Source organism: Felis catus, chromosome A2 (genome assembly GCF_018350175.1).
Source record: "Felis catus isolate Fca126 chromosome A2, F.catus_Fca126_mat1.0, whole genome shotgun sequence".
Taxonomy (NCBI): Eukaryota; Metazoa; Chordata; class Mammalia; order Carnivora; family Felidae; genus Felis; species Felis catus.
In genome coordinates this window covers 154,558,660-154,571,700 of record NC_058369.1, presented here as the reverse complement: position 1 = coordinate 154,571,700, position 13,041 = coordinate 154,558,660, and the positions used below count along the sequence as shown (strand labels likewise).

The following is a 13,041-nucleotide window of genomic DNA, read 5'->3' as shown; positions in this document are numbered from 1 at the left end:
TTACTCAGCTATTTAAAGGCAGCAAATGCAGATTCTGATTTAATTTCTTTAAGCCAAGTGCCTTTCACCATGCTGCTGGGCTATGGCTTAGAAGTAAAGGGAGAATGGGGGAAAATGGGGTGTCATTAAAAGGAGATTGGGCAGAGAAGCATGAGGGTCAGTACTCACAGGCACAGTGACTTGACTTCCTGAGATGTTCAGGAATCCAACCACTGGGACACCAGCATTGCTTCTGTGGCTTATTTACTATTCTCTCCCCCAAATTCTAGAGGAGATTCATCTCTAGATGAATCTGTCACCATAAAAGTTAAAGAAATCAGGTATAAATACAAGAACAAGATTTTACTTATCTCCTTTTAAAAATATGTAAAGATGGCTTCCTGCTGAACCAAGGGCCTCGTAAGACACGGAATATGAAATCATTTTCAGCGAGATGTTGAAGTTTAAGAAACTGCAAGGCACTGAGAGAAGAGCATGTGAGCATTCGAATCAATACCACTTAGCACAATTCCTACACTCCTAAGGCTTCATGATGCACTCCGAGCCTTTAAAAATGTTAACGTGCACACTTACCTACCAAGTTGAAAACGTGAGGCTATGTGTGTTTTACAGACCAAATGCAATTCTCTGAACCTGGCTTTTTCAGGGCCAGCCATGTCTAGACATGGGGAAAGCGAGGGAAAGAGGAGGCTTACTGGTTGTGGGCATCCCATCATGGCTGTCACTTGGGGACTAACCATGAATAGCCCATCCCAGGATGAGACGCTCCCAGCTCAGGCTGGAGGGTTTTCTGTGCATAGCGCAGTGTGTCATATAAACCAGAGAGTCCTCGCTCAAAATAGAGCTCAGGCAAATGAGATCGCACACATCTGTTTCTGGCTTTCGGCAGTCTGGGTTTTAAGTATGGACGTCTGCCTGGCTCAGAGCTGTGGACCTATCATGTACCCTGACCCTTCTCAAGAAACACAAGGCTACTAAGTGCACTAAGTCAGAGAAAGACAAATACCATATGACTTTCCTAACCTGTGGAATTTAAGAAACAAAACAAATGATCATAGGGGAAAAAATGAGAGAGACAAACCAAGAAACAGGCTCTTAACTGTAGAGAACAAACTGGTGGTTACCAGAGGGAAGGTGGGGGGCGGGGGTGATGGGTGAAACAGGTGATGGGGATTGAGGAGGGCACTTGGGATGAGCACTGGGTGTCTTATGCAAGTGTTGAGTCACTATATCCTACCCCTGAAACCAATATTATCCTGTCTGTTACCTAACTGGAATTTAAATTAAAACTTAAAAAAATCACAAAGGTAAAATAGCATTCCAGGTTTGACTGAAGTGATGAGAGCTTCCCTAAGTGCGCAAAGACCATTCTCTCGGTGTAAATCGTAGCGCTTGCGTTTGAAAACCTGAAAGTTTTCATTTACTCAACATTTTATTTAAGGGAAAGGGAATCAGAAACTCTAGATGAGCAAGTTTTCAAAAGCTGTCAGTGGAGAGGTGCTGGTTGCCGGTGTAGGGGACAGTTGTATGCAAACTGGCCGGGCTCCCCCCACCCCCGCCTCACCAGACACCAACCAACAGGCAGGTCCCTTGGCCCCAGCACAGGTAGCCCGATCCACCTGGAGCCCTGGATGGAGCTTGCTTGCTGACGAGCTCTGTAACGAGGCAGTACACCCCTGTTACTCTCTGTAATGGGGTGCTGCTGCAGATACACAGGGTAAGAAGGTTCTCAGTGATTCATTTGCCTCAGAACTTGAGTAATCTTTGCCAGTGCCAAGGGGTTTGTGGTTTCACAGGAAAACCTATGATTCCCATGTTGTATGTGGTGAGAGGCAGCACCTGGGGCAGCCAGGCCCTTGGGTCTTGATGGTTCTGGATAAAACCACTCACCAAATCCATTACATGGCTATAGGTGCGACTCTAGTGAGTCAGTGCTGTGGCTGGACCTACGCTGGACAGGGGGCCCCCCAGTGTTGCCTGTGAGGACGTGAGGGTTGGTACCCACAGCCTACACACATACCACCACCTCTGCTCCACATGCCGGGGGTAGAACTAGGGATGGACAGCCTACAGCCCACCCCGTGGACCATGCTGCCATTTTGGTCCAGAACACAGAGCTCCTGGCAGCAGGTTTAGTGACTGAACATGTTGTTTCCATGCCCGCATCCAACTAGACCGATGTAACATAGACCACAGACCACCCTACGTCTTATCAACCTTCCTACAGCTTCCCCAACCCTAGGCTCTGAGGAGAGGCCAGGAATAAGAAGTTCCCCTGCCGATTATGACTATTTCTGCCCAGTCATGTGAACCCAGCTCCATTTTCCCACAGATCTTTAAAAATAAAAGCTGTGCGCATGGCTTCATGGAGTACCCGATAGCAAAGAAGAGCTAATTAAAGATATCTAAATAAAAAAGCTGGGTCCTGAGGTGCTGAGACATCTGAGGTTCCATAAATGCTAAGAAGGGGGTGCCTGGGTGGCTTAGTAAGTTAAGCATCTGACTTCGGCTCAGGTCGTCATCTCACAGCTTGTGGGTTTGAGCCCCACGTCGGGCCCTGTGCTGACAGCTCAGAGCCTGGAGCCTGCTTTGGATTCTGTCTCTCTCTCTCTCTCTCTCTGCCCCTCCCCTGTTTACACTCTGTCTTTCTCTGTCTCAAAAATAAATAAATAAATAAACAAACATTAAAAAAATTTTTTAATTAAAAAAATGCTAAGAAGATTGATTTGGGTCTAATGGTAAACTGTGGTGGTACCATCATGAAGGCACTTCAGGAAGCACTTAGTGCCCTGATAGGGGCCAGAGGACTCCATCTGGAAAGCGGGCGAGATGCCGTGGAGACCCTGCCCAGAACTGAGGACCTCCAGCAATGTGAGTGGGAAAGCGTTGATATGAGATCTGCCACCCTGGGTCTGACTCATCGTCTCTTCATCCCAATGTTCTTGGAGTTAGAAAAAAAATATTTCATTCATCAATTCCGACTTCAAATAATTGCTCCGTGCTGATGTGTGTTAGAGAGTTCTCTGTGATGTCACACCAGCTCCAGTCAGTGCGCTCTATCAGTCAAATCTTTGGGCCAGACCCAGCTTCCCACATCACAGCCATTCTCCGCCAGGCTCTTCTGGGACACACGTAAGTCAAGCCCACATTTGTGAGCAGAGATGGGCTGTCACAGTCAAAAAAGGAAAGCGTGCATTATCGAAGTTCCTTCTCACTTAATGGATCAAACTAATATGCTGAGGTATTTTCTGTATCACAAGGGACCATTTGGTAGAAGCTTGCATGGAGTAAGCGTTTAATGTTTACTGAATGAATGTATAATAAAAGCCAAATTGCTGAACACTTAAGTAAACATGGCTTATTAGAGGGAAGGCAGCATGGTGTCGGTATGAAGAAAGCATGCCTCACTAATCTCCTTGAGTTCTTTGAGCAGATAAATAAGCATATGGATAAGAGGGAACCACAGAACCCAATTTAATTTGACTTTCAAAAACCTGTGAGAAAATCCCACTCTAAAGATGGTTTTTAAAAAATTGAGTCACTAAGGATTGTTTTATCATGAATATGGAATTGGCTTAAAGACCATCAACAAAGCGAAAGATAAGTGAATACATTCCCAGATGGAAAACTATAAACATTGGGGTTTCCTAGAGATCTAATAATCTTTGATGGGTCTTTTTACATGTTTAGGAATGATCTAGAAGAGGAAGTGTGTATTGAATCTCCAGGTTCAGGTAATACCTCGTTCTTCTGGGGACAATGTTACGGTGATGGAGGTTCAGTTCAGCTGGAACTGAATAGTCCTCATGTATGTGGGCCATGGGGTGTTAAAGAGAAGGATTACTCCCTGAAGGACCTAAGAGTTGAGTTCGCATGAAAGCCACACCTTCATTTAGCTGTAAATAGCAGAAGGCACAATGGGGTCAGTGATGATGTGGTGCTGATGACAGATGCTGTGAGTATTCAGACAAGGGGAAAGGTAAATGTGGATTGAAGCAGGGAGGCTTCTTGGAGGAGGCAGAATTTGAGGAGAGCCTGGAAGAAGAGCTAGGGTTGAGTGGCTGTAGGGAAAGGGGAGGGTCTTCCCATTGATTTGGTAGCTAATGCATGCCAAGTGCTTGTCTCACCTGCATAGGTGGGGCATGTCTGTGTGATCTCATTTAGCCTCACAGCAGCCCAGGTAGGTAGATCACCTCCTCATTTCCCAAAGACAGAATGAGAAGCTTAAAGAGGTTAAATGATTTACTCCAGCTTACATTGCTGGTAAACCCAAGACCCACTGTTACACCACCTCCGGTTCTAGCAAGTGCCTCAACACAAGCAAAGGCACAGGGGCGGGACTTTCTAGAGCAGTTTACAGAGAGAATGGAGGGGTCGGTCCAGCTGGAGCAACAGCCTGTCTTGGGAAGCAGGGAGACGTGAGGTTGGAGCTTACATAATGGATCCAAATTACAGAGGCCCTTCAGTCTCGCCTGGGGGGCTTGAACCTCATTCCGTGGGCACTGTGTTGAGTGGAAGAAGGAAAATGGAACCATATTTCACAGATCCTGGTCTGGGAAGTAGACAAAAATTAATCTGGGGGATGGAAAAAGGGAGGACAGACCATGAGTTTGGAAGAGAAACTGGCCGAAGCTGAGGCAACTTTATTTTGTGCCCCCTGCTTGAGCTTGTGTGCTGGGTATATGCCTGCCCCTGGCACATCAGCGAGAGCACAGCCCTCTTCCAGGTCAGCTCCTGGGATTTCATGCCCTGGTGACATCCTGAGTGTCACATGAAGCTATACAGAGACACACAGCTGCCACATCGCACATCCCTGCTTGGGTGGGGGAAGGGGATGGTCAGGCAGGCTCGATGAGTGTCTTCCTTACCTGCATGGGATGCAGCTTGGGGGCCTGGGTCCGGTGACTCACTGGCTTCCCCTGCTTCTTCCTTTTTTTTTTTTTTTTTAATTTTTAATGTTTATTTACTTTTGAGAGAGAGCAAGAGAGCATATGCACAAGCGGAGGAGGGACAAAGAGAGGGAGACACAGAATCTGAAGCAGGCTCCAGGCTCTGAGCTGTCCGCACAGACCCCAATGAGGGGCTTGAACTCACGGACTGGGAGATCATCACTGAGTTGAAGTTGGAAGTTTAACCGACTGAGCCACCCAGGGGCCCCTTCCCCTGCTTCTTTATCAACACTCCTTACTGAGTCTGGCCCAGCAGCATTCTACAGCTGCATTTAACTGTCAGACTCCATTCCTAAGATCCCAGCAGCACAGAAGAACTTTAGGGACTTTGCACAGCAGGGTGGCAACATCACATTTGGGGAGGAGCATCTAGAGGCAGCAGTTAAACTTCTGCATTCCCTTCAAATGCACCTGAGGTGACGGCGTTAGCAGGCCAGGCGGTCACCTCCTTCTAGTGGCCACATGGTGTCTGCAATTGGACACAGCACTCTGGGGCTGGAAGATGAGCTGCTTTGGGATGAGCAACCAACTACTCAGTGAAACCTTAACAATCTGGAAATGTCACCCAAGGCAACTATTAATAGAGATGGCAGTAAGGACTTGAGTTGGGAGGTGGCATATGAATCCCTGTTCCTGTTAGGCATGTGACCAGGATTGTCACTTAACCCCTCTGGGTCTTGGTTTCCTTGTCTGAAAAAGAGAGATGATAGTTGTACCAAACTCATAAGTTCTCATGAAATTTAATGAGAAAAAACCACTCTGGGTGGCTCCACCAGCACAGAACACAGGAAGCTATGCTACTATCTTTAAGGCTCTTCCCCCATCCTGGATGGCACAGAGGTTCCCACTACAGTGGTGCTTACCATACAAGATTGTACTAATCTCTTTGCCTGTCTGCCATTGGCACTAGACTATGAGCTCCTTCAGGGCAAGAATAGATCTTCTGTCTGTTTATAATCAGAACCTAGACAGTGCCTGGAATACAGTGGGTGTGCAGAAGTTTGCCAAATAACCAACAGTGAACACAGTACCTACTATTCCTGTAAGAATGGAAGATGAGTTTAATTCCCCCCCCCCCAAAAAAGATCGTGAGCCTCTGAATTCTCACAAGCAAGTATTTATCAATTCACTTGACAATATTTCCAAGAATCAACATAAAGTTTCTTGGTCTCTGCTAGAACTCTTATATCCCCATCTTTGGAAAATAGGGACAACACTGACCTCTGCCACCCTCGTCACTTCTTTCATTCTTTGGGAATTCTCAACAAAGATAAAAAGTAGGATATATGCTTTCTAAAAAAGATGGAATGTGTGCGTTCTTTAGTGGATTGGGTTGAACTGATACCAGGGAACCCTCTTACAGGGCTTCTCCTGCTATGAGGGGACAAATTTCCCTTATAATGTTGCTTGTCTCCCCTTTCCGGCCTTATGACTTTTATATGCTCTGGGAAAGGTGTAAGCACAAGAGGCTTGAAATTTTGCTTTGCCTCTGATATTTATTAACCTTACTCTGTCTTCCTCAGTCACTTGACCTGTGCCCTCTGGATTCCTCTAGCTCTGAGCAAAGCTTAAAAAAAAAAAACCCTTCTGGTTTTAGCATTTTTATTAACCAGAACTTCGCTTGGGCTGCAGCTTTCTGGAAGCATTTCTTAAATGCAAATGCCATTCTTTTGTACCAGTTCTGTATGTTTCTTTTGAAAACTGGAATTCATTGGAGAGCTGTTTTGAGTCTGATTTAAGTGCGATAAGAGGCCCAATCACATCCCTGTTAGATGTGATGCACAGTCGTTGAATCCTAGAATGATTCCCCATTCATCCATATGCAGAAAGAAAACCACATACCATTCTGTTGGTAAAGTTATGGAAGTTCTCAACCAACACCTGCTCGATCATGTCTGGATCAGAGATAACAATAAACATCCGGCGACCAAGATAGTACCTAGGGAGTAAAAAAATTACTTTAAAATGTGTTGTATTAATCTACCCATTTCTCCTTTCCCAAAAGAGTTCACAGTGGCTTAGAATGGAAGATAAAAGACAAATAGGAAGTAAAGATGTGGAGAAGATAAGGAAGTGCATGTGCTGATTATAAGGAATAGTATAGTGTGATGATCTAACATCTCATTTCATTCCACAGATGTTTCTGGAATCCCACCATGCACCAGTCCTTAGAGACTGTGGGATAAATAAGACAGAGTCCTTGCCCCCCAAGGAGCTCATAGCCTGATAGAAAATACAGATGTGTAAATAGGAACATAATATTAGGGCATTTATAAGATCCAGAAGGAAGTCAAAATGGCAGAGATCAGTGTTGTCCATATTACCCCAAATGGGGAGACAGGTATTCTAGCCAAAGAAGGCCAAAACTTTTATATACTGATCCTTGGAAAAAGTCTAAAGTGAATTAATAAATGCTGTGGAAATCCAGGAAAGATTAAACCTGCTGATAAAGGGCTGAACATCTGGTTGCCACACCTGTACATGAAGGAGTTCAACAGATACTTCTGACATTAATGAAGAAAGGGAGCAAAGGATCAGCCAGACAGCTGGTGGTAGTGAACTCTAAGTGGAAGCAGCACTTGAGTACATGTCTGGTTACATTAATTTAAGTTCTGGGGGCACAACAGCAACTAAGACCCAGTCCCAGCTTTCAAGGGTCACACAGTCTAGTGGGAGTGAAAGTTAGGTCATCAGCACACAGTGTGACCTCTGGCAAGCAGGAGTCACATTGGAGGCACACCTGCCTCAGTGCTTGGAAGAGAATAAAGGCTTCTCAGGGGTGGTGCTTCTCAAACTGAGTTCCGAAAGAGAAGCAGAAGTTAGTTCTGGAAAGTGGGTGGCAAAGGGGGTGAGTGTGTACCAGGCAGAGGAACCTGCTTGTGCAACTGTCCAGGGGCAAGTCTGCTTGGGGAAACTATGAGCACTTGGCTACCAAATGTATGAAGTGGACCCAAGTGAACCCAATGATAAATGAGTCCACTGCATAATGCCGTGTTTTTAGTCTATGAAGTTATATGTTCAGGATGTAATTTGATCACTGTCCTATCCAGCTCAGAGTAGTAAGGGATAGATTTTAAAGGGTAAAGTCATAAGGTATGAAAGGCGCAAAATTTACTCTGAATTATTAGTTGCTGGGAACTTTTCATAAGCTAAAAATGGCTTTAATTTTTTTTAACTCTTCCTTTTCTCACTGATTAGGGGGGAAATGAAATAAAAATTGGCTGGCATATATTAGGCACTCAGAAAATATTCACCTAAGTGATCGTATTTTCCAAAATTTTGGGGAAAATCTTGGAGATGCAGGAATTCAACAGATGTGACAGAAGGAAAGAAATGATACTAACTAGGTTTTCTTGTTTTTAACCAAGAAGACCAAAATTTACTCAATATGACTATAAACAAATCCTTTTGTAAAATTTATGGCAAGTGTCATGGACTCTTGAGAATCTAGTGAAAGCTGCAGACATTCTCCTAAGAAACATGGACATTCACAGCATCTTGTATGCAATTTGAGGGGTTCTTTAACCCCTGAAACCCACTCTAGAGCAAAGCTTCTCAAATATAAAATGTGCTTATAAGTCACCTGGGTTTGAAGAAATAACTGCTGAGAGTTTCTCCCTTTTGGCAAAAGACATAAACTTACAGATTCAAGAAGCTGAGTGAAGCCCTAGGAGGAACCCAAAGAAATCCATGCCAAGACATTATAATTAAACTTTTAAAAATTAAGAACAGAAAAATCTTGAAAGCAGCTAGGGAGAAGGGATGGATTATTTGTAGGGAACACTAATTTGAAGGATGGCAGATTTCTCATCAGAAACCGTGGAGGCCAGAAGGAAGTGGTGTATTTTTCAAATGCTGAAAGAATAGGGCTGTCAATCATGAGTCCTATACCTGGAGAAAATATACTTCAGGGAAGAAGAAGAAACAATGGCATTGTCAGTTGAAAGAACACTAATAGAACCTGTCACTAGCAGATCTACCCTTAAAGAATGGCTAAAGAAAATTCTGCAAACAGAAGAGAAATAATAACAGAAGATAGCTTGAAACTTCAGAAAGGTAAGACTAACCTAGAATACCTAAAAAATAATAGACTAGCCTTCTCATGAGTTTCTTAAATCATACTTGATGACTGAACCAAAAATGATAACACCGTCTGATGTGGGGTTTAATATACTTAGAGATAGTGCCTAAGGGGATGCCTGGGTGGCTCGGTTGGTTAAGCATCCAACTCTTGATTTCAGCTCAGTTCATGATCTCATGGTTCATGAGATCGAGACCCACGTCAGGCTCTCAACTGCCAGTGCGGATCCTGCTTGGGATTCTCTCTCTTCTTCTCTTTCTCTGCCCCTCCCTCTCCCCCATGTGTGTTCTCTTTCTCTCTCTTTCAATCAATCAATAAACATTAATAAAAAAGAGATTGTGCTTGAGATAATTGTAGTTAAGAAATAAGGAAGGTAGGGGTGCCTGGGTGGCTCAGTAATTTAAGTGTCCAACCTCGGCTCAGGTCATGATCTTGTGGTTCATGAGTTTGAGCCCCTTGTTGGGCTCTGTGCTAACAGCTCGGAGCCTGGAGCCTGCTTCGGATTCCTCTCTCTCTGCCCCTCCCCTGCTCACACTCTGTCTCTACCTCTCTTTCAAAGATAAATAAACATTTATTTATTATTTTAAAAAAGTAAGAAAGATAAGGGAACCAAAATGGAAGTAAAGTTTCTTCATATCACTCAAAGTGGTAAAGCATCTATACCAGTAGACTGTGATAAATTACATATGTATATTTATGCAACCACTAATAGAACTATACAAAGTGATACACACAAAAAAATTTTTAGTGTTATAGAGGAATTCTAGAAAATGTTCAAGTAACCTACTAGAAGGAAAGACAAGTGAAACAAGGAATAGAAGAATACAAAACAAACACATTACTCTAAGTATAATAATCAGATAACAAACTGGGATTTGTGGTGGTAGCTAAAGTAATTTTGAGACAGAAATTTGTAGCATTAAGTGCTATCTTAGAAAAGAAGAAAAATCTTTCTTTTTTCTTTTTTAGAGAGCAAGTAGGGGAGAGGGGCAAAGGGAGAGAGGGAGGGGGGAGAGAGAGAGAGGGAGAGAGAAAGAGAGATCAGGAGAGAATCTTAAGCAGGCTCCATGCTCAGCATGGAGCCCAATCTGGGGCTCAATCTCAAGACCCTGGGACACTTAGCCAACTGAGCCACCTAGGCACCCCCAAAAGAAGAAAAACTCTTAAATGAATAATCTAAGTCCCTACCTCAAGCAACTAGAAGAAAGAAGGGCAAAAAACCCTAAATCAAATAGAAGGAAGGAAATAATAAGAGAAAAAATGAATGGAATTGAAAACAAAAATTAATGAAACAAAAAATTGGCTCTTGGAAAAAAAATCAGTAAAATTAATAAACATCTAGCAAGATTAATAAAGATAAAAAGAGACGAGATACAAATCACTAATATCAAGAATGAAACAGGATATCACTACAGATTCTGCAGCCATTAAAATAGTAAGGGATGATATAACTTTACGCCAATAAATTTGACAACTTAGAAGAAGTGAACCAATTCCTTGAGAAGCACAAACTACTAAAAATCATTCAAGATTGAATAAACAATGTGAATAATCCTATAACCATAAAAGAAATTGAATCCATAATTTTAAATTTCTTGGAAAAGACTTCTCCCAGTTCAGATTGTTTCAATGGAACATTCTACCAAACATTTAAAGAATAATTAATAATTTCACACTATTCTAGAAAATAAAAAATGAAAGAACAATTCCCAACTCAATTTATGAAACAAGTATAACTCTGATACCAAAGCCAGAAAAAGGCAGTACAGAAAAAGAAAACTGTAGATCAGTATTTCTCATAAATTTGGATACTAAAATCTTCAACCAAATATCAGCAAATTGAAACTTGCAATGTATAGAAATTACAAACCACAACTAAGTGGTCTTTATTATAGGTATACATGACTGTTTCAATATTTTTTAAAAAATCAGTATGTTCATGGATTGGAAGACTCCACACTGTAAAGATGTCAGTTCTCTCAAAACTGATCCATGGGTTCAGTGCAATTCCTATCAAAAGCACAGCAAACATTTTTGTAGGCATAGACAACCTTTTTCTAAAATTTATATGGAAAGCAAAGGACTTAGAATAACTAAATTCATTTTGAAAAAAAAAAGTGAAAGGGGAGGAATCAGTCTACCAGATTCTAAGTCTTGGCTACACTAGTCAAGAATGTGTGGTATTGGCAGAAAAATAGACATAGATAAGTGGAGCAGAACCCAGAGATAGAGAACCCAGAAATAAAGAACCCAGAAATAGACCCACACAAATATTCTCCACTGATTTTTTACAAAGATACAAAAGCAATTCATTGGAGGAAGGATAGCCTTTTAACAAGTGCTGGAGCTGTTGATTATGTAGTGGCAAAAAACTGAGCCTCACACTTTTACAAAAATTAACTCACAGTGGATTACAGACTTAAATGTAAAACATGAAACTTGTAGAAAAAAAACCTTTGGGATCTAGGACCAAACAAAGGGTACTTAGCCTTGACACCAAAAGTATAATCCATAAATGACAAAAAATTGATCAATTTAACTTCAAAATAAATTTTTTTGCTCTCTGAAAACCCTATCAAAATGAAAAAACAGTCAACAGACTAGAAGAAAATATTTGCAAACCATATATCTGACAAAGGACTTGCATCTAGAATCTATGAAGGACTCTTAAAACTCAATAGTTAAAACACAAACAATCCAGTAAAAAATGGGCAAAAAGACAGGAACAGATATTTGACCAAAGAGAATAATACAGATGCCAACGACACACATGAAAACATGCTCAACCTCATTGTCCATGAGGGAAATGCAAATTAAAATCATAATGAGATATTGATATGCATCTATCAGAATGGCTAAAATAGAAAATAATAATAACATCAAATGTTGATGAGCATTTGAAGAAACCAGATCATTCATGAATTATATCTGAATGTAAAATGATACAGCCATTTTGGAAAATAGTTTGGAAGTTTCTTTCTTTTTCTTAAAAATGAGTTTCACAGCCAGCGTGGAACCCAACACAGGGCTTGAACTCATGACCCTAAGATCAAGGCCTGAGCTGAGATTGAGAGTCAGACACTTAACCAACTGGGCCACCCAGGAGTCCCAGTTTGGGAGCTTCCTGTAAAACTAAGGAAAACTTACCATATAACCCAGCAAGAGCACTCCTGGGCATTTATCCCAGATAAATGAAAATTTATGTTCACACTAAAACATGTTCATGAATGTTCATGGCAGCTTTTTTTTGGTAATAGACAAAAAATGGAAACAACACAAATGTTCTTCAAAAGATGGAAGGTTAAACAAACGGCGATCCATCCATATAATGGAATACTATGTGGCAATAAAAAACCCCTCAAACTATTGATACCTGCAGTGATTTAACTGGATCACAAGGGAATTATGCAAGTGAGAAAAGCCAATCTAAAGAGGTGACACGTGACTCTGTATAACATTTTTGAAATAACAAAATTGTAGAGAAGGAGAAGAAATTACTAGTTGCCAGAGGTTAGGGAAGTGAGTGGTAATGGGTTGGGGTGGCTCTAATGGTGGGGACACTAGAGAGCCTTCTGGTGATGGGACAGTTGTGTATCTTGGCTGTGGTAGTGGTTACATATCTGACAGAATTACATAAAACTACACACACACACACACACACACTCACACACGTGTGCGCACGTGATCAAATGTGTGTAAAGCTGATAAAATCTGAATAAGCACTATGGGTTGTACCATTGTCATTTTCCCGGTTTGCTAACGTACTGTAGTTACGTAAGAGGTCATTAATGGGGGAGACTGGGTAAAAGGTACCCAGGACCTCTCTGTATGCATTTTTTTTTGCAACTTCCTGTAAATCTATAATTATCTCAAAACAAAAAACGTTTTAAGTCACCTGGGAGCTTAATGAACAATTCTGATCCTCACCAAGTCAGATCTACTAGGCCTGGGTGGGGCCAAGAATCTGCATTAATTTTTTTTTATGTTTATTTTATTTTTGAAAGAGAGAGA

At 41.9% G+C, this 13,041-nt stretch overlaps 1 protein-coding gene and 1 long non-coding RNA gene across 6 annotated transcripts in view; one reads left to right on the top strand and one right to left on the bottom strand.

Moving 5' to 3' along the window:
* LOC109497645 overlaps positions 1 to 13,041 on the top strand; it is a 107,325-nt gene that overhangs the window by 14,365 nt on the left and 79,919 nt on the right. The window lies entirely within an intron of this gene.
* The window catches only part of TBXAS1 (thromboxane A synthase 1), a 154,781-nt gene that overhangs the window by 78,478 nt on the left and 63,262 nt on the right, over positions 1 to 13,041 (bottom strand). For 3 of the 4 annotated variants that reach the window (XM_045052842.1, XM_011280571.4, XM_045052840.1), the window contains one exon: positions 6,792 to 6,888. The exons of the other annotated variant lie outside the window; for it this stretch is intronic. In XM_045052842.1, the coding sequence (XP_044908777.1) occupies positions 6,792 to 6,888 (97 nt within the window). The remainder of the gene's footprint in view (positions 1 to 6,791; positions 6,889 to 13,041) is intronic. 4 annotated transcript variants of the gene reach the window in all.